This window comes from Temnothorax longispinosus, chromosome 12, assembly GCF_030848805.1.
Source record: "Temnothorax longispinosus isolate EJ_2023e chromosome 12, Tlon_JGU_v1, whole genome shotgun sequence".
NCBI lineage: Eukaryota > Metazoa > Arthropoda > Insecta > Hymenoptera > Formicidae > Temnothorax > Temnothorax longispinosus.
Window position 1 is genome coordinate 8,898,683 of NC_092369.1, and position 26,654 is coordinate 8,925,336.

Genomic DNA, 26,654 nt, shown 5'->3' on the forward strand with positions numbered 1-26,654 from the left:
GTGTAACTTTGGACAGGATTACCTATGCACAACAGTCGCAGTTGTCATATAAGTTTATCTGAACTTTGATTAAGCTACATAGTTAGTTTCGATTAGTATCAAGATCCCTGATATAGGCAAGATTTACATTACAACTTGTCCACATTTACTTATACGTGATTTTGGACCGTTAATTGTTGAACCGCTGTTAAAAATGGCAAGATCACTAAACTGTACTTCAATAACGTGCGACTACGCAATGAAGCGATCGTTAATTCAATCCGCAGTATTGTCTCATTTTAAACCATATTGGGTATATCATGCATGGTAACATTAATAGATTAATGTCACACATATTAATACAATAATATAATAATAACATTTCTACGAACAATACGTCAATCGTCGTGTGCGTGCATGGCGAATCAATTAATTGTAAAGTCGGTTTTCGGTCTCGTGTATTACATAAAATTTCGCTAATAATCCTGGCGATTGATCGCGGCCGTGCGCTGGTATCAAGTGTTTGTGATAATGAATTTAGCGCCGTTGTCGAAAAATAGAACCATAAAATAAATCTTATCACGCGTCGCTGAAGCATTTTATAGGCATTTATAACGTGCTTTCATTAAAATCTTTATAAAATACATATATCACGATTTTAATAGAGAACGTTACTCATTGTCAGTTTGACCGACTCTTCTCATGAAGCAATCAATAAATCCAGGAACATATGTTGCTTATACTGTCTGTAAAATTACTCATTGAAGAGTGATACTTTGAGTACAAATGCAAAGCGCAATGCTTGAATGCCATAAATATATATATTTAAAGTTTTAATAAATTCTTCTTCTTCTTACGATATATATTATATTTTTCAGTATAATAATAATCTAATATGCAGTTTGATCTAACTCAAATCTCTCCATTGTTAAAATTATACAAGTATAATTTTATTACATGTATATAACTCTAAATGTTTTATGAAAGTTATTTTATATTAATTTTAACGTCGATGAAAAAAAAATAAATGTGCGATACATTATATTAAACATTTTAAACTATACAGACAAAATGAAATTTGCTAGACCAAGGAAAGAGAAAGTATCGCGGTAGTATTTTCGTAGCACGAGATATAAAAGTAGATATTTTGGTCCAATATTTGGGATATACTTGTGAAAGCTAGTTTCAAAAAAATATCGTTACTTAATCGGCTATATAGGTCACCGGGAAAACGTAAAATTGAGAGTGTCGCGATGCGAGGACGCGTTTGCTTGCGAATGTCGACAGTCATTCGAGCAAGTTTTCAAGAAGAGGGTGCACCAGCCACGTACGAAGAGTATACCGCGTATCCGAGGTGCTCCAGTGCATGGGCTTGAAGGTGGTGAATGAGAACGTTGAAATGCCGGTCGGTATGCGGCGTATTACCCTCCCATTTCCGTAATGTCATTCGTTGGGGCGAAGTGGCTTCGAACATCAAAAGGCGGAATATTTTCTGATGGAAAAGTGCGCCCGCCCCCGCTCGCAAAGGGGACCAGCAAGGGGAACCCCCGTGTGCGCGCGGCCCCCGCATAAAAGAGGGACTCTCTAATAAAAATAAACCCAGGGCATTCGTATTTTCATAAACTTTCCGCGCGCGGTCTATCCGCGCGTCCGGACGGATAGGCGCGTTAAAAGCGTCTGCGCTTATTCGCATGCCGTCCCTGTGATACGCTATCTCGAGCGCGGGCAAAGTTTTTCAGCATTTTCCAGCGACGTGGAGTGCCGGCGGAGAAGCCGGGCTGAGCCACATCAAACGAACTGTCTAACGAGCATTATATCTATATGCCGTGATTACATCACGGGGCGAGAAGTGCGTGTGAGAAGCGCGCATTGGAGATCTCCGGGTATAAATTGGAGAATGAGTGGCTTTACGCGCAAAAGCGCTTCAAAAGGGCACGTCAAACGCGCACCGACTACTCTGCGAATTAACACTTTCTACGTTTTTGAGAGGCACGTCGCCGTAATTCGCGATGCGGTCGTGCGTTTTTGCCACCTTTGAAAAGTGCTCACCGCGCGAAAGATGAGCTAAAGTAGACGTTTTCGTTCTATTACGTTAAGATGTAAAAGTATGTAAATATCAACTTTTGAAAATAATGTTTTTCGTGTGAGTTTAAATTAATAAATTTTTAAACAACAGTTCTTATTCTGCCATTAGTGTCATTACTATAGATTCATCGATAATTTACTTGATAAGTAAACAAATCATTTTGCAGTATGTATTGGTTCATATATACATCCATGGATATATTTTCCATGACGAAAGATGTCATAAGTTCACAAGATTTTCATCTAATGGGCACCTTTCGAAACGCGTCGTTAGCCGCGGAACGCGTTCCTCGTGTGTTTTCCTTTGCCAGAACAAATGGAATGGTTCTCCCGACCAAACTTTCTACTGATCGTAGCCGATCCTGATACATCTCAACCACCACCACTACTGTGACTCGAACAGCGCAAACTATCCCTTGCCACTTTTCTTTCCACCTGTTCCTATTCCTCTCCTTTTTCTCGCCCTCTACACGCCTCTCGCCTTCTGGCCGTTTAACACATACTCGCACATACACGATGCAGAACGTATAAGGGGCTCACCATGGCCGGCAAATTTACTGTAGTAATGAAACTATCAGGTGGCTTGAGTTATATCAGAGCTTTGCTACAAGCCCGCCAGCCAATAGCCTGTGGCCACTATTTGTCTGCTTGCCGACTGCGCCGATTAAGATACTCGCGCGATTAAATCCTACTCCGCACTTCGATTCCGGCAGCGCGTGTCGTTGAAAATAATTTCGATTAGATTGAATCGCGGTTGTGCAACCACTCTTTCGGAACACTGTTTTTCGCGAAACAAGTGGTTAAGCAATGGGTCTTGAAAAACTAAGATATTTGTAATAATATTCAACAGTAACAGAAAAAAAGAAAAAAAAAAGATATATACATATATATACATTTTTGCATACTAAGATATATATAATTATAAGATAATATAATAGAAATTTTTAAATTCATCTTTAACCATACGTGGTACTTCTGTCATGACACATATGACATAATCTGTATAAATTAAATTATATTTACATTATTACTTAATTCTTAATTGTAGCACTTATCGCTTTCTTTATACTAAATCTTAATAAAAAAACCTTAGCAATTTCCAAGTTGCAGAAATTCGAATTTTTAACGTATCGCGTTGCAATAAATCGTTATTCCGGAGACTGACTGGTCCACCATTTCCCGTGTTTCTTTTCACATCAGCGCTCGCCGATGCCTCACGGTACGGAGAAGCTAAGGAAGTCAGCGTCTCATGAAAGAATCGCGGATCGTCCTGCCATTTCATGTTCTACCGGTCGCGTCGTTCCACCTTTTCCCCGTCCTGAATAAGGTCGCGAAATTTACGGCCTACTTCCCCCGACGTAGGAGAATATCGCGACGCCGTTGGACGCTGCCAGCGATTCGATTGCTTTCTCATCCGAGCGCCAATTCCCCTCGAGGTCGTCGTTGCGGAACCATTCGAGCCGTTAATAATACACTGCCCATTCGATGCATCGATGAGGTACATCGGTCTCCATCGTTGGTCCCTAATGGTCCAACGACGAGCGAAAACGTATTCATCGACGTTTAACCCTTTGTGCGAAAATACAGTGGTAGGAGCGACACGCGACTCGACTCGATCGACAAGACCTGGTTCGGGGAAGGGTTTGAAATAATGTTGGCACCTCGTTAAGCAAAGATAATAACGGTCGCGAGAGAGCAATAGCATGGAACATTGGAAATGGTAATACGATGAAATGGACATACGATGAAATCGGTAGCGTAGAGAGCCGACGATCGGCGATATTATATCCCATGTGCGTCTGACCATCGGCAGACAAATTGAACGCACGGTTGCGGTGACGTTATGACGCCGTGATGAGTCGGGAATTACGGAGATCCATTTGTATCGGTGATACGGTGAACGAGAGGGTAAACTATCCGCTGATAAGTGTCTACGTATAATTTGCCATTGAAAAACCAGAGGTCCAATAATCACTAGTGATCAATTAGCGCTCATAAATGATATTAATTCATGATTAACTGTGCAAAATGTATCTTTTAATGCTCATAATGTGACGATTTAATGTTCCTGAAAAAAGTAAACAAGTTATATTAAACCAAGAATACTTTATAAATAAACGTATATATATAATTTATTAATAATTATATATTATTATTATTAGCATAATAATTATATTGATATTATTAATGTTATAAATAAAAAAGATACATTTATTATCATTATATAATTGCGTATTTATAAGCAAATGTACTTAATTAATATAATATTCATTGCTTACTTAAGCAATTGATTGTGTTTAATTAAAATAACAAATATGGATGTTCCAGTCTATTATATAGTTCCAATCATAAATGTTTTATATTAAAAATCGATCGTTTATACGAAGATAGAATAAAAATAAGATGTCATTGCTTATATATTAAAGGATGCCCTACAGTTATTTTAAATCAGACCAGACACATGATATGTTTAAATAAAATTTGAAGCAGATAGCATCTGAAGCAATGTACGAAATATGCATATACATAAAAATATCTGTACTCTATCAGTGATTTACAATTTGAAGGTGGAATAAAAATAACAAACGTTATTGCAGACGTTATTACAGACTCTTACATATTAAAGGATGCCCTACATTTATTTTAATTCAGACTTAAATAAAATCAGATTTAAATAAAATTTGAATCAGGTACCATCTAAAACAGTTTGTATGAAATAAGTATATAGTACATACTAAATATCTATACTTTATATATAGTTATACATAGAATGTTACAGAAACATAATCTCTCAACTAGAAATTTCTTAATTATTATATATAATTTTGTTTTGCACAAATATTTGATGGATTACTATATTTCCACAACTTTCAAGTGTTTTTATTAATTTAACTTAAATAAGGCTTAAAAATAAAAGCAGGCCTTAGATATGTAAATATGCTGTTTTTCTTAAACGCAGATCGTAGAATGACAATAGTTGTGTTAATTAAAATTATCCTTTCTGAGACATATTACAACATACACAGAAGTTAAATTTGTAAATTTCATAGTTAAATAAATAATGCAGCATTCGATGTATGTTACTTGAAAAAGCATGTTGTTCGATTTACACTTTATCGGACCATTGGTTTATTCGACGATACCAGTACCTATATGTATATTGGGAATTAAATGGTTGGAGATTACATAACTATCTATGTATACGATATATAGACAGTAGATGCCACGTATATGCTCATACAAGGACTGTTCACATAGAAATCGCCTCGAGGTAGTCCATGCTACGTCGTACCACATAAACCGCTGATAAGGCGACTCTGTGGCAACCCTATTGGCCTGGTTCCTGTCCTCCTTTCTGTAAAGAAGTCTGCAGCCAACGTATATACAGTGACAACGAGGAGCGTAGATACATACTGTATATCAACTCTGCATCTAGAAACGCATTTTGCTATCTCTTGAAACTGTTATACTTCGAGTTCGCCCTTATTATCACGACTCAAATGAATATATTCATTAAATTTGCTATCATTGACGTGTCTCTCGATTATCATTTTATGATTTCAATCATTTGTTTTAAAAACACTTGTCACATCCACTTTTCACAGTAGAACTGTATATTTATGACTATGTCTGTATTAATGAAATTTCAGATGAAATGTTGAGCAAATTACGAACAACGAAATATTTCGCACATTTATTTCAATGCGCGTGACAATAGCATTGCGCGCGATTGATTTAATAATAATACGCAGTGGCACGCACTTTGGTCCGATAATTAGGCAAACATGTGCAAATCGTTACTTTTAAATCAAATTACAACCGTAGGGGAAAATACTCATAACAATAAGCACATGTTATGTACGTCAACTTTATTAAAAAGATGTTAATTTATGGAATCAGAACGTTATTATCATTATTGAATTTTTATTATAATGTGCTTATATAATTGAATTAATAATATTTATTGAATAAGAAAGATTAATTATAGATTATTGTAAAAATAACTGTTCAACGTCATCAATAAATAAGAGAAATCAATTCGTCGTATATAGTAATTATGTAAAGTTTATTAAAATCATAGTAATATTTCTACAGAAATTTATGGACTTTACAATTTTGCCATAAAACTGAATGAATAATGTAACAAAAGTAATAATTAAAATTAAATGAATTCCATTTCTTATAGAAGTTACGAGTGCTTATTAAAGTTTCTTTTCATTAAAAGAAAATTGCCATTAAATTTTATTTCAAATAGCAATAATTAATAAGATCTTGGTAAGACAATCAAAATTTTTTTTAATAATTATGATGTTGACAAACTGCTGGGATACTAATCATAATGATCTGATAGAAGTATAATTTTTATTAATTGTATCACAACTAATATATCTGAAAAAGACTGCAAATCAAATAGATATAAAATTATGGTTATATAACATTTATCTCAAAAAATTTATTTATAATTTATCCGACTCTGAATGCTGAATATTGAATTTCACGTTGAAAATTAAGTAAATACAATCCGATGGAGAATATAATCCATGTAAAGTATCTAATAGTAAACATCGATGGAAATATAATTCCATCTATTGGAATCGTTTGTTTGTTGTAAATTATTTGTTGCAAACATTGAACGAGTAGATTTTAATTGCTGAAGATGTTCAATACGAGACTACAATGTGTAGGATATGTATTTTTGCTTTTGCAATATCTCAAAATTTGACTTTATGTATTATATGTATTTATATAGGTATGTGTATGCTTCATATTTTGAAAAATAAGCGAAAAATAGCGTATATTTAGATTGTTTTATTTTATTTTGCTTTCGCAATATTTGATTGGTTTTTCGCGACCTCGCGACTTATGTGTCAGCAAGAAATAAATATAGGGGATTTAGGAACTCTGATAGATACAATCAGATGTTTAATTTTGTTACGGGTTAACGATTCTTTTTATCCTCTTTTTTTTGCGGGCAGTCCAAATAGATGAATTAGATCGAGCGTATCGATTAGCAAAATGTCTGGAGCAAGCGTGCCTGTAATTCCATATTTAGACAATCTGCTTCGAATTTAATTCAACAATGTGAATATGTGTTTAATAAATATTTTAATAATAATTTCAATTTTATTTGAATAAAGACAATTTTTTTAAATACATCATATACAAATAATATCTAGTGTTATATTTTCTATTTTATTAGTAAGATAAAGTCAGTATAGCCTTATTTCAATAACAAATTAATAAAATTGATATTTTTTTCTCTTTAATATACAACTTTGTGAAGTCTTTTAATTAATAACATGCAATTCTATAATATCTTATTAAAAAGCAATCTTGAAATATTATACGATCGACAATCGAGAATGTTAGAAAATAAATTTACAACGTTTACATTTCAAACACGAGGGTTCTCTTGCCAAAACAATTTTCGTAAAAACTCACGTACACGTAAACAGCATGCGAGGAAGCAACTTCCCTCGAATAGCCCATAAAAACTTTATGAAGCACGTCAATTCCATCTACCCACCGTCACCGTGTCTTTCCAAAAAAATAGGCGCTCGCCGAAAGTCAATCGTGGGATTTCCTACGTATTTCCTACGTATTTCCTACGTAAAAGTTTCCTATTCAGACTGCAAGCTGTTAGCGTAGTGAGTGAGGATAGCCCCGCGTCTGGATGGCCCCGTTCGTCCGCTTGAAAAACCAAGAATGTCCTATGCTATAAGCTCGGCAATGATCCGGCAAACTCGCGGCAGTATTACGAGTTTGCAGAATTTTGATCGTGACCGCAGAAGCGAAAGTTTCAATCGTGTTTTTCCAGCGCAACTCCTTGAGTTCTTTCGGTCATATGTGTGTTCTATGTCCGGAAAAGTATTCTTCTCGCGCCACTCCATTAAGCCCCACTTTTTTTCTAATTTATATATAAAATGAAGATTAGAGGCACAAAAGTAAAGCATTAGATAAAAATATATACTATATTAAAATATATAATATCTGCTATTGATAAAAAGATCCAAGCCTTTCAGATTCTAACGCTTTTTAAATGTTTTATATAATGTTTAATGTACGCTACACATCTTATCTATTTTTCTCTCAACTACTTGTGTAATATATTTTACATATATATGTAAGTTATATATAAAGTTATAGTTAAGTTATATATAAGTTCTGACAACTTTTATGTCTGGTCTATGCATCTTTATTTCATCTTTAAATGCGCTGCGAGAGAGTAGTGCTTGTGAATGGAAGACACGAAACCTTTCGTGTCTCCGTTAAATGTGCGTGTAGTTTTCGCTTTTTGCATCTACACTATATTCAGGTAAATGTGGAGACATCAAATATTCACCAACTTGACATCCGCCTGCCAGTTATCCGCGTTGCTCGGAGGACAATCAGGACCCATCCTCTCGCACGATCGTGTTGCACGACCTCCCGGGGAATTATTTCTCCACCGCCTCGGCTGTAATCCTGTGCGGTCGCGACGTGAAACGGAATAAAGTATCTGTCGCTCTGCCGTGGTATTCCCACAGAAACTTATTAGCGTATACAATCGTGGTGTTGAGGCGAGAATGTGCGCACCTCGCCGAGCGTACGTACAATTCATATACAGCAGATATACGTTCTCCCACCGGCAACGAAATATACATGTATCGTTGTATCGTGTCATTGTGGTTGCGTCAGGCCGCCCACGCGTGTGCGATGGCACGTGTTCGGTATCGGGACTCTAGGATAACTGGCGAGATACTTATACAAATTGAGATGTGAGAAAGATATGTCCCTCGACGGCGGCGAGTCTATTTTCCCATCTCGCCACCCTCCTTATTCTTTCCGCTTTCCATTGCTACCTTCTCTCTATCTCTTCCGCAGTTTCCCTCTGCCTCGTCTTTTTCTGCTCGTTTCGCTCGTACGTTCTGGGAGAACGTATTCCCGTAACGTGTGCATGGTGCGCGAATAAACAAAACGGCAGTAATCTCCGCACGCACAACCCGGCGAACGCCCTTCTCTTTATCGTGAAAACGCCGTTTACCCGTTTCAATATCAGCTTGCTAAACGAGATCTCAAAGGAGGCACCGATCTAGGAGGTACCCACGAATTTCCCCGAGTGCTCTGCGAGATTCCATTACGAGATGGTACGCGGCGCGGGGACCGCGTTTACGCTCCACTGGCACGCAGATGCGTCAATCAGATCAACAGGGAATTCGGCTGGTTGGTATTGAGTCACGATAATCGAAAATGTTCATGTACCCTTCGGGCAAAACGATTGTCAATCAGATTGATCGATAGATAAGGACCATTCGCACCCGCGACTCCTCCACGAATCTTTTGAAATTCGATTTTATGCGCAGGGCACAGCTTTGCCGGACGTGGCCATCACGTTAAAACTGTCCGGCGTTGACAATTAGTTTATGAATGTCGGTGACAGATAAAAACGCGAATGATTGACCGCGAAATAGATTACGGATATCGCTTCGAATGTTAAGCAATGAATAGACATTTCTGTATTAGTCTTCCTCGATATGATTTTTTCAATATATATTATAGAACTTGGAATTCTTATGCGTATCTTATTGATATAAATATCGAAATTAACACTTTTAACGTTTAATCAATTCTTTCAGTCTAATTGAAAATATAAATTATTTTAATCTACTATATATTTTATATATATATTCGTTGTTTTTAATAAAATGTCCTATAATATATTTACGAAGATTTGCAGATTGTTATCGAATTGCATTCTTCCGGCGAGAATAATTTGATACATTGATAGCAATGCATCGATTTCTTCAAATAGGAGAAATTTCATGTTTCACGAAAATTTTGGAAAATGTATTTTTCTTTTATTTGACATGAAATCGGTATAGTCGAGGACGACGATAGCATGGCTCAACGCGATAACGGAGGATACGTTAGAATGAACATCCATTGCATTAGTTGTCATTGATAAACTGACTTTGGACGTGACATCATATGTGTTGGCATCACGGCGAAATCCGGCATTGTTTAGACTGTGTGATAAAGTTCTGCAATTCCCGTCGGCAGTTATAATGGTGATTGCTTCGAACGACAAGCGTCAGAATAACACGATGTAGCACGCGAAATTTCGGTTTCATGTCGTTAGAAGAATATATGCATGCTAATTCACACACACACACACACACGTTTGTACAATGTCACTTTGAAGGATCTTAATAAGAATGTACGATCAGAGATTGAGAACGTAATAAAAAATATTATACACTGAAATTTTTACAACATCCGAAGTAAAAATCGATTGGTATATAAATACCCAGTATTATATAACATTTTAACATACATATGACTTTCTCTATGTTCTCTATGCAGTTGTAACGATAAAAACGCATTAAACATTGAATTTATACAGAAATTATCACAGTTTCAATTCCAAATTATAATCACACGAATAGCAGATTTATAAATAGAGAAAACAATACATCGCTTTATTTTCATGTTTTACATAAAATAAAGACGAGATCTATATTTTGCGCATTTTATTGTTGAAAAATGAATATTTTGTATAGAAAAGCATAAAATATTGAATTCACGCAGGATCAAAAATGAAAATTTTCACTTAGCGATTAATTAGTTGTGACACTCGTGGATATTGATATAAAGGTGGCGTTAATTGCGAGGTATTCAAGAGATTCTTTAATAAAATTACGTATGATTAACTTATATATGTACGGCTACGAATTTTACGCAGGCTGCTCGCGGATCGCAAGTGTTTAGTGGCGAGAAAACGGTAGACTATTCGAGATTCGAGAAACTGCATTACGGAACGTGTATAATCTGAAACTTCGGCACTTTGGCATAAGATTTTAATCGAACAGAACTTTGTCTTTGCTATACACTTCGGTCAGTGAGTGAAGCTCCAGTACGAGGGAGCAGTATGATTCAATTTCTTTTTTATAGGAATTGCACGCTTGTTTTTCTTTGCCTCATGTGAAAGAATGAACCTGCTTCTTGATCTCGCGTAATTAACAAGACGGTAATTAGCAGAAATTCGGGTAAAGTTTTTGCGAATAAACTCTTGACGGTACGTTCTAGTGAGGCTATTATTAGATATTGATGCAGTGCGCAGTTTAATCTAGAATACACATAAAATTGACAAAAATATACACCACTAACATATAGGATCTTTATCACTACGTAAAAAATAAGTGTAGCAATGAACAAAAACAAAATTATTCATTTTTGTTACATTTTGTTACATTATAAAAATAAATCTTAGCGATCATAAATTTTTTTATGACAATTTAGCTTCAATTCCATGAAATTAAAGCTAAAGTAATTCAAGCTAAAATAATTGTTTCATTGATGCTATCAATCTTTATAATAATTATATATTTTTAATTATTCCTAATTACTTTATTCTTAATTAATTTTTGTATCAAAAATAAATTAAGTTGTATCAAATGAGGCAAAAGGTTAATTACAAATATAGTTTGTATTAATATTGATTTCTTTAATTAAATTAATGCTTATCAAAATATCACAACGTAAAATAGAAAGAAAGAGAGATAAATAAATAAAAGAAGTATATATTTTTCAAGATGCAGATATTTTATTTACTCGCTAATCAGCATTACATTAATCAATTTTTTGTTTGGCCGGATATTGAAATAAATCTGCGTCAGTTATTTTTTCCTTAAGTCACGATATAAAACTCATCCATATACGAACTTCATTAATAAACGATTCTATCCGAACGTGCATTGGAACGCGCTTACCGCTTACTGTATCCTTTCTACGTCTTCCTTTCATTTCAGCCAGTGGTCGTTGCGCGATCGTTATTCCCGAACCTGCCTGCCGCGTTTCTCGCGTAATTAGCGGAACCACGTGCGAGCAAAACTTGGCCCATAAATTTTAGGGAATGGAAATGGCGTCACGTCCGATCTCTCTCGCGATCTTTCCATCTTTCTCTCGGCGCTCTATCCCCGCCTGCCCGCCCGGCGCATTAAACGTTATTCTCCTTTCTAGAATGTCTCTTTCACGTTCTGTGGCCACGGAGAAATCAGAAGACGCTACCCACGCTGATCACGTACCGCGCACTAAGGCCAATCTGTTCTCCTCTGCCGTCACGTTTGACAGTTTACGTCATTCGCGCTGCGCGCCCCATCTATGCGCGATCTACCTTCCCAACTTGGGTAAGATGTCAATCATGTTTCAGCCCACAGGTTTCGTCGCCGGAATTCGAATTTTCGGCTGTATGGCTGTATCCGCCGTCGAATCACGGACGTTTCAACGAATTATGAGATTCCCGAAAGACTAGCTTATTTACTGTTATCTGGGTCACGGAATTGTCAAAGTTGTACTTATTTTACGAGCTTTTTGTCGCCAATAAATGCTTTTATGTCTTGTGTTTTTGTTACTCGGTCAGAACTTTAAAAAGTTGCATAAACTTAACGGTTTCTTATTAAAAGTATTTTATTCGTTTAGAGCGACGGCTAACATTTTGTAATTTATTTATATTATTGGAATTTAGTTCGACGAAGTTATTTAATTGTCAATATTTTATAATTAAAGAGTTATATTGATCCTGATAACAATCGAGATGTAATTGATGTCTTTATCACCTGTGGCTGAAAGGTGACTTGTTTGATTAAAAATGTGTTTTACTATTGTTTAATTTAATTTAAGAGGTTTTTGATTTCAATGATATTTCTTTAATCACTATAGTAGCCTATTCGAAAGAAATACTATTAGATACTTTCGATAAAATAACATTAATAAAAATATTTGGCGTGGTAATATAATCAATGAGGATTACAACCGGATACTAATCATTGAACATATTATGAGTAACGTGAGATAAATACTGACTTGAGCGTTTTCACGTTTTTGTCGTCAAATTCACATTCGTGCACATGTCGAAATATTTGCGTTATCGGTTCGTCGAGCAAAGAGATACCATCCCGTCTCTCCCGCGCGCGCGGGCAAAAAGTGGCGGGCATGCGATCGGATCGGTTTGTTTCAGGTTCAGAGGCCGACTTCAAAAATGATTCGCGTGCCTGTTAGAGGGCTTTCAAGCGGACGACAAACACGCGGCTACACGTGACACTCGGTTACCGTGATTTTCAAACCGTTAACAGCCGGCCGTCGAACAGCGCCGATGCGAACGCCAACAGATTAATGCTAATTTACTCGATATTTACGCTTCTCCTCGACACTGTGGCCGGGCAACATATTTCCATTGTTTTACTACGGTGTGTCAATATTGAATAGCCGCGCAGCGATAGACTATCCGGGATATTTACTATAGCGTTGCCTACATGTAAACCTTCAAACTCGCGAGCATGCCGTATGGTAACTGATAAATTGTCCGATTATTAAACATAAAATTCGAAGCTCTAGACTCGAGCAAATATAAAAAAGTGTCACTCTTGATTCTGAAACATACCAGCTCGAATCGAGTGACTTTACGTTTATTGACAAACGTCTCTTGTATTTCTAGCTGCGCTTCTACCTTGTGGGTTACACTGAGCCGCATTTTAATATTCAAATAAATCCATTCGTCAATATTTATACAAATACGATGTTATTAAATCATTTTACTGCAACGATATTTGTTAAGCAAATTTAAACTACGATATGTGAATTGAAGGGGCATAACATGATTCTCGAGAAATTTTTAAATTCTCGGCCCTAAGGAAATCAAACGCCACCAGAGATACAACAAGATATTATAACGAAGGTGTGTCAACATAGGTCGGAATTCGGTGCATAATTCAATAAAAGAATAGAGAAAGAGAGGGAAAGAAAGAGAAAAAAGAAGACAGAATAAGAAGGTTAGAGAGAAAGAAATACGATGTTAAATTCACGTATGAAAAATGAAACGGAATATAGATATAAGAATCTCCAGAGGATATAGAGCTGATTCGTATCCTTTGTATAAACTGGAAAATCGTTTTTTTTTTAGAAATGACGTTGAAAAATTGTAAAATAGAGATAGAAGGGTCATGCAATAACTTTTACAAATAATATATTAAATAAAGAAATAAATAATTTATTACTAATAAAATATATCAAATGGAAGATACATTTCAGGTATTTTTTTAAGAAGAGAAAAATTTAACATGAATACTAAGATCTATAAAGAGAAATAGTGTGACCTCAGCATTAATTATTACATTATTACATAATTATGTAACATAAACATTTGTTCTAATAATAAACAAGATAATAATACATACAATGTATGCATTCTCTGTATGCCATTATCCAAAATTTCACGAAAAATTATATGTTGTTAATTATACAGCTTTACATCTTCTTTATATGAGTTGTATTTCGATGAAGCTGTTATATATTATTACTTATACTTTCAAAATATTTTTTAATTACCTGTTTGATGATATAATAATTGCGCGGTTATTTTACATTGTATAATGAAACGTGTTTCGTATCTTTATTATCACATGTATCTAAAACATGTAAAAAACTTTTAATAGCTGCATACATTTAATATCTTTTTCATTTTTTACATGACCGAATATATTTTTATATAATAAAAGCAATTTTATAGATTAATATTTATCTTAAACTCGCATTGTGTATAGCTATGCAATACATATATTTTATAACAAAGGTTTTTGATAACAAAAGCGCCATTTATTCAATTTTAATAAACGAGCAAGTAAATATGTGTGTAATCAGAAAGATCGAACTCGTGTCTCTCGGAACCGAAACGTAAAGGATGGAGATGGGGTCCACAGTTTGTTTTCTCAAGAATTTAAGCAATCTGGAGAAGTCAGAATCGCTGACCTAAGCTATAATCCTATTCTTCTTAACCCAGAGCGGTCGGCCGTACAATTGTCAATAGAAGTTTGAAAACACAAATTGATGGTGATTGAACTGTATATAAAAAGAAAATTTAATTAACCTAGACAAAATTAAAATAAAATTTTATTTACCATAGTATACTATAAGCTATAATTTATATATAATGTTACAGTGCAATTTTTACATTATTATTATTATTCATATATTTTAAGATATGCCATTATATGTGACGTTCAATTTAAATTCCTACATTCAAGTCTTTTTATTTTTTATAAATAATGTTGTTGTCTTAGATAGGATACTTTGAACTAAATTCCACGCGGCAAAAAGAACAGGCTGCAATTTTTACGTAATTCAATGTATCGTTTCTTTTTTTTAATTTATACAGTTGCTTACAGTTTCCAGCGTGCTGTGAATTAATGACTCACTTTTTCATAAACAGGAGATTTCCTCCTGTACTAGTGCGTCCTTCGCGGCCATTAATTCAGGGTTGATAATCTCTTACATCATTTCTCAAGCCGTCTCACTACGAAATGCCGCGGTGAATACTTGCGTATATCGTGAATGTACGTACCTTTGTCGCGTGTCTCTGGAGATTTTTCCAGCTGGGGATGAAATGCGGCTCGCAATTAGATCCACCTAGCGTGGCATATTTGCGGAACTATGCGCAAGATACTTTCCATCCACGCAATTTACATTTTTCCCCAGCCTGTTCTTTTCTCCTGAGAGCATTTTCATAGGAATTATTACTCGTATTCATGCATTACTTTGTCATGTTTAGATTATTGACATCGAGCATCGATAAGACACGTGATTCATTCAGACGCGATAAAGTCTGTACGTTATATATGTAGTTTCATAAGTTTCCGCAATTTTATTTTTTTGCGTTAATTCCACGCACTCATGAAACTCACCAGAATGTATGACGTTGCATTGACATCGACCAGAATTGCTACTGTCTGCCAATCCAATTATTCCGTAATCAGTCAACCAATAGGGCAGACGCTGTCTGATCCGTACTGTGCGCGTTCATTACAGATCATAAACATAATTTAATTACATCGGTAATCTCGTTCATGCTTGATAAATTAAGATTACTAGTCTTTTATACAAAAATTTAATATATTTTTTGCGATAGTTATGTTAAGTCGTTTTTATTAATTATTGCTTTTTTAAGATATGCTGCGTAAAAATTACATTATCCTATTTTATAAATATAAATTTACTATAAAGTTAGCAAATTTTTAAGAATCTTACGTGGAAGGCAGTTTCTTTTACGATTTTAAAACGTTTGCGGAAGAAGCTTTTTATTCTAGTAGAATAAATTTCGTTCAAACGTTTGTTTAGCATACTGATATTGCAATTTTAATGAAGAAAAATCTCACGTCGCATATCCTTTAGATAGCATCATAACCCGGTATCAGACTAACTAGTTTAATCTGTTTTAGGGCGATATATCATTGCTAACGCTTATTCCACAGTCTGTCAGTTCTTCCGGTGCAAAAGAACAATGCTGAGATTTATATGGAAATTTGCCGTTCCTCTTATATTTCATGTATTTAGTTGGAGATCTCTGGGTTGAAAAAATGTATCTATACAGCATATGTCGTCTTTTCAAGCTCGGTTCGCGAGCATTTTTATCCGCCATTCGATTTGCATTGCAGATTTAACCGGAAAAAGCATATCGAGATTTTTTAGACAGAACTTTAGTTAGATAATGCAACGTCATTCATGGTTTGTTATATATAATATATCGGTTTTTCATTAACATTTCAACATTAATTGTAGATAGCTTCAAATTTGTCGAATCTTTGTAGATCAATTTTTGCAATTTATTAAAACAGACTAAAACGAAATCTAATAAGAACATCTATTGTTTTACGTGCGCGATAAATGTCAAGCAGTAATTAATCAAACTGTTTTAAATTAAGTTGCTTCAACGAGCGAAATCGCGCAAAACGGCATAGCGCATGTAAGAATAGTAGAATTTCGCGGTGGATCTATAGCTGCAGAAGCAGAGCTTTGCCGACGCTGCTTGGTGGTTGGTTAAGTAACGAGCGGTGCATATTTAGCCGCGGCTTCTCTGCAGAGACATGCAAATGTACAGCGATGGCTCCTCTCGGTTGGTTGCCTCTATACCACGTGAAATATACTCCGCTTCATGCTTAATCAAGATTTCGCCGGCCATTATACTCGGGAGAACCATTCTTCATAAAGTTTTGCATTTTGACAAATCTGCGATGTGTAAAGAGAGTATAATATTTTTCCATAAATTTTTTACTTTGATTTTTTACTGTTTCTACAATATTTAAATATATTGTATGTATTGTACATACCCATACCAATTTTTTCGTTGATTCGAATTACATATGGCTTATTATTATATTATTACTTTTTATTTAATTATTTTGTAAATTATATAGTATTTATTCTTAAAATAATATAGATCGTTGAACATATCAATGATTATTATAAGAAAAATCGAGTGTCTGTTTTTGCAGAAAGCTAAAGAGCCATCTAAGATTTTAAATTTGCATATTATGTTTTTTTAGTTTCACTATATTAAAAAAAATTGTTTTCTTATTTTTATTTATGAATAAATTATTGTTATTATTAATATAAATATTATTGTCTTCATCAAATTTTCGAGAAAACATTTATTTCTTTGTACTAACCATGAAATATAAAATAATATTAACTTAAAAGAATAAATAAATAAAAATCAGATTATTAGGGAGTTGTAATTACTTATACACTTATGCAATACTACCTACATGTAAAATCTTTTATTCTTGCAATAATATGTGTACAACATGTATTTTTTTATTGTTTGCAAGACATATGCCCGCAACAGTCTGGATACTGTTTATTGTTATTCTCTTCGTGATATTCTATCCCTAGGGGACATTGAAATGCAGGGCATCTAAAATTTATAGAAAATTAACATCTGATCTATATAGCACTAACCTTCGCTTATTGCTTAACTTACCCTAACATACTCAATTCTGAATCTGAATAACATGTCACTTTACAGCAATCACATTGAGCCGGTTGTGCGTTTACAATATGTTCGGGACAATTCTCTGTAAATATAAAAACATAATTATATTAAATTGCGTATAATTTAGAACGTGCAGATTGCGTCAAATGAAAAATGTCGTAGTGGTGTTGTATTTCTCAATTGAAGAATATCTACATAAAATATATTCCATCCCTTATTAAATAAAAATATTTTGATTTTATGTAGATGTTTTAATGACTCTATTTATTAATTATATTTTAAATCTTTTATTGTTATAATCGCTTTTAACTTCGATGTAAATTCTTTCAGACCCGTTGTAATTTTTGTATAGTACTTTGTTTATATTCTATTTTTTATTTAATTATGACATGTCAATTTATCTATATATAATATTTACTTGTTTATTTATTTTGTGTAATTTAATTATTTATTTCCGTAATTATTATTAATTTATTTATTTTATGGCTAGTACACTAAAAAATATTCTAGTAATTTTTTATTAGAAGAGAAGAAATTATGTTATATTTTATGAAATAACATCCTCTTATCGCTCATTATTGACCTACGACCTTTCCACATTGCTTTGTAAATACGAGCTTGATTTTCATTTAGTATAAAGTTTTCAATTTATTACAAATTAATTATCAAAAGTATACTATCTTAAAGAAAAACATGTAAATTAGTGTCCGATTGATGGAATTATATGTTATAATGCATGATTTCACATTGAAATCAAATAATTTCTTTTGAACAATCCTATTTTATTCACTACCACATTAGATTAAGTAATGGAAATAAATATAAAATGCATAATGTAATATATAATGTGAATACGTACCATATTTTGGAGTTTGTGTGCTGAAATGAAACAAGATGAGAAGTATGCACAATGCTCCGAAGTGTTTCATCTTGCTGGTTTACGTTGAATGAGATGAGTTTCGAGACACAGTTTCGAGATGCGGGAACAATTCTCAATATATACATTCTTGGCATATGTCTTTTGAACTTTGGTCTTTCTAAAAAGATTAGATAACGAGAAAGTATACATGCAGATTTTTTTAAAATAAAGTCTTTGCAGATATATTGAGCATTTATATATGCACATATTAATTTAAGACAGCAAATGTTTATTGAATACAGCACATGATTAACATTAGTTAACGTCAATATTAGTCAGTATTGGATAATTATACTGTAAAATTTACAGTTTTATAGTTACTGTTTTATGATTATGATTCTAGTTCTTTATTTTTAAATTTTAAAATATTACGAATCTTATCAGTAAAACGCATACATTAAGGTAAAAGTACCAACCGTAAAGAACTCGGACACTTAAGAGTATTTGTAACAGTATAATCAGCCAACATTTGCAATCAATTGCGCAAGATTTACATAATAGATAGTTATGTTTACATTGATTTTAGTATTTTTATAAAATTTAATTATTTACTTCTGTTATCATTTATTGCGTCTCTACATACGTTTATACAAAATAATATGCATCAGTGCGAAGCTAACGCAAAATAAAGGATATTAAAAATCTGTTTCTTTATATTCTGCTGAGTTATAATAATAGAATAGTAAGCAAAACACTTATAAATTGTATTCTTCATTAAATTTTGATATGTTGATAGTGTTATTAATGTGAATTGTATATCGCTTTGTTTTGAAAAAAAATCAGTGGCGATATTTAGATATACCTATGTACGCTCCCATACCAAAAATTTTTGTAATTTTATGAAACACAATATTTATAATATTTCGTGTGTACGTATATAAAATATACGCATATACGTATATAAATCTTACGGAAATTATGTTTAACACACATTCACGCAAATGTTAAATTATTAATATAAAAAATTTTTCCTATTTTTCTTATTATTAAAAGTCTAATGTTTGTTAAGATAAAATTACCATAAAATCAATTAGAAGATATTACTATTATTGAATTATGATTATGTCATCGACCTTTTAAAGTTTTATTTTTATTAGGAAGAAAATATGATATAGGTATGTAACTTTATTAGATATTTATGCATATGATACTTTATTTATAATCAGTTATATTATATAACTGATAATAATTTTTACACATATATTCATAATATAGAAATTTATATTATATTTCTAATGTCTCGTATTACTTCTGCTACACCGCGGACAGCAAACAGGATATTCAGAATTACGGTCTCCAAGATGTTGTCCTGCATTCTTATCACAATTACACCTAAAATAAATAATTATGGTGTACATTAATTTTGTGTCAACAATCGAACAATTCATCAATGCATATGCAAGTTTTTAGTTATAATGTAAAAGTATTACGTTTTATTATATAATTTATTGAACTTACTCTTCTACTTTAAACTTATTCTGCGATGTGCATGTTACTTTTACACATCTTTGCCGATCTCCTTCAGGAAGCACCTCGCTAAGACAGTTCTCTATAATAATTTTTGTGATAAGCTGATGTAGGTATATTATAAAATAAAAAAGAAAATGTATATATTCTTTTGTATATGTGTGTGTGTGTTTGTGTATGTTTATATAATACATTCTGTTTATTCCAAATAACTAAAGAATAAATTTAGGTTAATAATAAATACATAAGAACACAAGATAATTTCTCCGCAAATTTATTTAAATTATTTTATTATATATCGAGGAAGAAAGAGAGAGAGAGAGAGAGAGGAAATTACGTACCATATTGCGGAACTTGCACTGAATAATCCACAAATAGTAGAATAATGCAAAACAACGCAAAACGTCTCATTATGTAATATATGTTGCTTCACGAGAGAGATTCAATAAACTATTATGAAGGATTCTAATATCGAACTAAATTTATAGAGTATCTCACATCAGAAATGCAAAGTCAGGAATGAAGATAAGACTGTAAAATAGTTTGTGTCTTACGTATTGGTATTGCCTTATCATATGATATAATTTTTTATAATCTTGCTCGGGATTTTCCATATATGTATATATACATATACTAAGCTAACTTATGCAATTCAAAAATTAAATAAAAAGTAATAATAATTTAGAAAAATAATTCATGCATTATATAAGAAATGTATTTTATCATGTTAGAATATATCAAAATTATCGAAGTTTTATGTTATCTGTTAAATTGTTAATATGAACAATTTTTAATATTATTTTTAAAAATAATTTGATACATATCTGCAATTTCGCTAATTTTAGTTAATTTTTGTACGCGTATTATTAAAATTAAATTTTTCTAAAATTAAAAGCTACCAATTATAAAGTTTAGAATTAAAAATTGATTTAATTCGAGTTAATTGCGTTTTTTTTTTTCTAAATTCATCTTTTTGCCCTTACCTGATAATTTGAATTATTGTTACTAATGAAACTAATATGTTCTTTATAATTTTCTTTACATCAGACAAACTCGATCAGATTAAGCTGGGTAATATTAAATAAAGGAAGTTCGCGCACGCATTCTGTAAGTGGTATTCTCAAGGGGCATTTTGGACTTGGTCACGAAGAAATGTAAGAGAGAACGCACTCAGAACTGTGTTGTACCGCGGATATGTCGTTGAGGTAGCTGAGTCTATTCCCAAGGCTTTGTTGAACGGGATTGGTACCGAGCCCAAGGGACACACCGAGCTACAAGATCTCTATTATGTCAAGGAAAGGCGGAATGAGCTTCTTGGGACTTTCGTTTCATTCGTCCGATGAGCCGATCATTCAGTAGGATTTATTTCGTTTTTAACCATGAATCTTGATTTGCAAAATAAATTTAACGATTGTTTTGAGCATAATTAATTTCATAAAAGGTATAACATTAGTAATTAGACACTTGGCACGGAATGGTACCAATTGTATAAACTAACGACGCCAAATGTATTACATAAGAGGTCACATAAGAATCAATAAGTTATCAATAGTGAAGACAACTGTATATGGAATGATAAGATATACTAGAGTTCAAGCGTTTACACTTTGTAACAGTTTTTCTTCAGAATAGACTGATATATATTTCTCGTGATATATTTCACCGCAAGTAATTTCTCCAAAATATAAGTTTGGTGTGTTTTATTTAGCCTAAACAATTATTTGAATTACAGTGGAATTCTAATTTATACATTTGTATCATTATAAATTTTAGGTTTTTAAAAATAATGGTATGCACACTCAACGTAAAGTTGCATCTACTTTCAAAATGCTCAATTTATTATTGTAAGTGATGAAATATTCAAACGCGAATCAGAAAAAGTGTCAAAATTTAGAAATATTCACTGCGATGACTGTAGCTTCAAGTCGTAATAAAAATTTACTTTACGCTATTGCTTTTATTGAATTTTTTTAAATTTTTACTGCGGTTGATAGCTATACTTCTTGTGTTTAATTAAATGTTATTAATACAAATCTGTTTTTTAAACAGCATATGAATATTTAATATAATATCGAATGGAAAATGAGATGTATTAAACTATGTATTAAAACAAGAAATCAATTTGTGCGGGTTGCGTATAAATTTAGAACGAAGGGAGTGAAATCCATCGCAAAATCCGGCACACAACAGGGTCGTAAATAATCAACGGCTCTTCGATCCGACAACAATATTGTAACACCGGGACTACCGTTGCCGATAACGTGCGATTGACAGGTCAGTCTCTATCGGCATATATCCTATCTACGTCTCCGTGACAGGTGCCGTGGTGCAGTTGCACTGAAAGCGCGCGATTCGTATAACGTGAAGATCCCCGACGTCCACGAGCGCGTAATAATTTTTGCTCCTCAGTTGCAATAACTCGTCGCCATCGTTGATACTCGAGAAAAACAAATTCGTGTTGTTTTCCTTTAGAACTCGTTCGGGTAGAATAGCGGCGTATCTTTTCATTGTTTCCTCCGCGTCTTCCACCGCTTGGCGAGCTTCCTGTAAAAAGATTTGCACGAATGATCGCGCTACGGATCTCAGCCGCAATGATACAGGTCAAAAGTTGCATGCATCAAACTATTACAAAATACTTTGCATCGAAAGACCTTTCTTTCCTTCTCTACCCGCGCCTGACCAGTAACATCATCGACTTTCCACAGTGATGTTTCAATATTTCACCGCTCCGACTTTATTTGGTTGTATGCGCGCAATAAAAAATAAAGTGGGCTATCACTGCCGCGTTCTTACCGCGATCTCCGATTCGTTCTGTTTATCCTCAGCGAGCTTTCGCCATTTCAGGAAGGCAGCCTCATGCACGCTCCTCGCTTTTTCGTATTCCGGGTAAACGTCAGTAGCGAGGCTCTTGTATCCGAATGCGCCAGCTGCGTTGGTATTACCGTCTCTCCCGTAAGAGCTACCGCCGAGGAACCAGACGGTGTATCCTTGCAAAATTGGATATTGCTTCGTTCGCATGTACCAATATAAGGAGAAGTAAAGGGCGAGCTCCTGATTGGGCCCACCCTTCCCGGGATGCTCGCCGAGATGAACGGTCGGTCGACCACCCAGCAGAAGGCACAGTCCCAGACCCCATTTGTCCTTTGTGGGAAACATCTCCCATACCTCCCGGTCGGTCAGAGGGCATACCGGACTCTCCTTCATTTGCTCGTACATCTCCAACTTAGTAATTTTGTTCTCAACTGCCAGGATCATTAGCGACGCGATCTTCACATACTCCTGCGCGAATTCCTCGACGGTTCCGCCACAGGTGAAGTTTAATTTCAAAGGGGACAGTCCCAGTTTAAGAGCATTCGCCGCCATACATTCTACAGCGTCGGCATTGCATGCGATCACGTATTGCTGCACGAACTTGTACCTTTTCTTTTCGTCTAATTGGGCGTCCGCCGCTGTTGTCCGAGGATTGGGTTCTTTTAACAGCTCGCGTACATTTTGCGATATTTTGTCAATAAGTCTGTATTTTGTCAGAATAGTTAAGGCCCTTTGATCCTTCGGATCATAAATGCATGGATCACCGCCCAATTGTGTTGACGGTTCTGACACGTCAGACGTAAAGAGAGTGATGATTTTGGCCGGATATGTCAGACGCGCCAAATCACCACCTAAAATTTTTTTATACCTTTTGTTTATATATGTAATTTTTATTTATTATTAAAAAGATTGTGCTTGCAAAAAAGCTTCAGACAATTTACACTTTTTTGTATAAATATGAAGAGTTAAGTATTTTTGTATAGGCTCTATTATATTAATTCTGTATATTATATCAATTTGAGATTTTCTCTAGTAATATAATATTACTAGCAAAAGAAAGAAAGAATTAAATAAAATTAAATCCATTTAAATTTACACACACATCGTTTGAGTTATATTTTCTTGCAAAAACATTATAAGAAAACTGTAATGATAGCCAGAATATTATAGAATTTTATCTATTACATATTATCTTTATCTATTACAGACTTATGCTTTTCCTTTCAAGACATTAATGTGAAGCGTTAATGTCTCGATGTTAATCTAATTGTAAAATAAGATTTTTACTGATAGATACAAATTAGTTTTAATTGTAGGATCAAATGCAATGCGATTTAGTCGTGAAAGTGACAAAATTAGTTTTATATTACATTTATTTATCTAACAGGATTGTGTTTGTGTATAGATTTCCAAAAAGATAGACGAGTGACGAGATATATATATATAAGTTTCAGAGAAGCAGTAGTTAATAAAATTTTCTTGCACCTAAACCATTTACCTCTTATCGCAGAAAGTTTATTTCTCACGATATTGATCTCTTCCAGAGTCGCATTAGCAGCTTTTAACCTGTTGAGAACCTTTAACTTAGCTTTCAATGTAATTGTATCATGCGGATAGCACAGAAGATTGTCTAGATCTCGGGATAGCATAACTATCAATAGATCGCGTTTTTTCAATCGCTTACAGTAATTCGCGATTTTTCGTGTAATCTCAATTGCCTTTTCGTCCGGTTGTCCCTCTGTCCCGACTTCAACGAAAGTTATACAACTATCTAACTTTGGAAGAGCGTTCGGGAATCTCCACATTATGGAGATCGATTTGCGAGGTACTACAATAAATCCCTTTTTCAATTGTTTGCCAACCATTCTTTCGAATGCCGAGCTCATCATAACTACTTCCTTGCCCCAGCCAATGATATGCAAGTTATTATTTATTTTATATTTGACATCATTAATTATTAGCGTTGTACGACCGTCATACTTGATCTTCTTAGGAATAATTGCTGACGGGTAAATGCATTTTATACCGGCTTCGATGATAGCACTGAGATCTTGACGGACCTGCGTTTATTAAAGACCTTGGTTTAAAAATTAAGAAAATTACTTAAAGTTTATATATTAAAGGGGATTTTAGTTTCGGGATATTATACAATTTCTATATATACATTTGTATGTATATATTAATGAGAATACTAATACAAAAATGATATATGAATATTGCTTATCCCAAAACTGATTTATCGTCCTGTACGCACAATCTCAAGTACAACTCAAACATAATCGCGTATAAAATTGCAAAACAAAACCTCTTCCTTGAGAATTAATATGAAAGAGTGCCGATAAAGTAAAATAATGCTAGTCAAATAAAACACAGTTTTCTTCACATAACATAAAATAGTTTAGATATCTTTAATGTTATGTTAACCTGCAACATGGCTTTTTCTCCTTGTAATTTTTTGGTATCCTTAATTTTCTTCTGTCGAATGCTTATTTCTATATCGGAATGCACATTTTCTATCGCTATTTTATCAAATTGTCTTTGCTTTAAAGAAAGTTTTACGTCGTTTATGACTTCCTGTTTCTTTGCTTTTATCGTCGCGATTTCTTCTTGTTTCAATGAATCAATCGCATTCTGTATCTCCTCGTGTCGCATGATTTAACAATACTTTCACGATTTTATAAAATAAATTACCAAAACTAGTTGGATATTGTGATGTGATTGGATGTTATATTTTAGGTTACTAAGTTGAATATAATTTCAAGTTACTTTGAGTTATTTTGTTTTAATCACGTGGGAACTAAATTAATTTTTTAATATTAATTTTTAAAGTATTAATATTTGTCTAAAATCTGTTAAATTTTATATGATTGTTAAAGTTTTTTAATGTACCATTACAAAAATTACATTAAATTAAAATTTTTAATTAAAGAAATATTAAGAAATGGGTTGATGCGCGACAGCGATCATTGTTAGAAATTGTTCGTATATATTATAGTTTTAATTCTGTGATAATGCGCAAAGATAATTTTATTAACGGGATTTCTTTTAGTTTTGTTGATAATAATATGTATATAGATGCTTAATCATTGACGAAACATTGTTAAAATATCGACAATCGCAAGTTAATTTACTTCGTTGCCAGCAAATGAACGGAGGAAATCAGGAATATTCGAGGAACACTGATATGACCGTTCGTCGGTGTTAAAGATTGAGCATGCATGAATTGAGAAGTTTTAATATTACATTGCAAATTAATCATGAATATCTACACAATTTAAATTAGTCGAGAGCAATTACAATTATAGTAAGGTTTTTGACTAATTTAATTTTAAAAATTATGATTTAATATTTAATAGATATTTGTTATTGGTAATTTTATATTAAGATGACGATGCTAACATATTTCAAATGGTGAAATTATTGCATAAAGAGTAATTACTAAATTAAAATTTGTTTATTAATGACAATTTTATGTTGAAGCGATAATAATACTTCAGTAGTCGCTATTATTGCATGATGGATACTTATTTACTGTTGGTAATTTTATCTGCTAAAATAAGAACATTTCAGGTGGCGCGATTATCGTATGTC

General features: G+C 33.5%; 1 protein-coding gene and 2 long non-coding RNA genes across 3 annotated transcripts in view; 1 reads left to right on the forward strand and 2 right to left on the reverse strand.

Annotated features, from left to right (window-relative positions):
- The window catches only part of LOC139823375 (uncharacterized), a 72,570-nt gene extending 60,258 nt beyond the window's left edge, over positions 1 to 12,312 (forward strand). Inside the window, exon 4 of the long non-coding RNA XR_011734760.1 lies at positions 12,064 to 12,312. This is a non-coding gene — a long non-coding RNA (uncharacterized lncRNA). The remainder of the gene's footprint in view (positions 1 to 12,063) is intronic.
- A 7,608-nt stretch (positions 12,313 to 19,920) lies between these two features.
- On the reverse strand, positions 19,921 to 20,755 carry LOC139822943 (uncharacterized). Its single transcript, XR_011734649.1, has 3 exons — positions 20,594 to 20,755; positions 20,244 to 20,334; positions 19,921 to 20,117 (listed from the first exon to the last, which is right to left on the reverse strand). It is a non-coding gene; the product is annotated as an uncharacterized lncRNA (long non-coding RNA).
- Positions 20,756 to 22,395: 1,640 nt separating this feature from the next.
- LOC139823371 (glycerate kinase) lies at positions 22,396 to 26,606 on the reverse strand. Its single transcript, XM_071795846.1, is given in 5 exon segments — positions 22,396 to 22,572; positions 22,575 to 22,796; positions 23,046 to 23,914; positions 24,562 to 25,123; positions 25,488 to 26,606. Coding segments are annotated over 5 exon segments (2,058 nt in total). The 5' UTR covers positions 25,716 to 26,606.
- Positions 26,607 to 26,654: the final 48 nt, after the last annotated feature.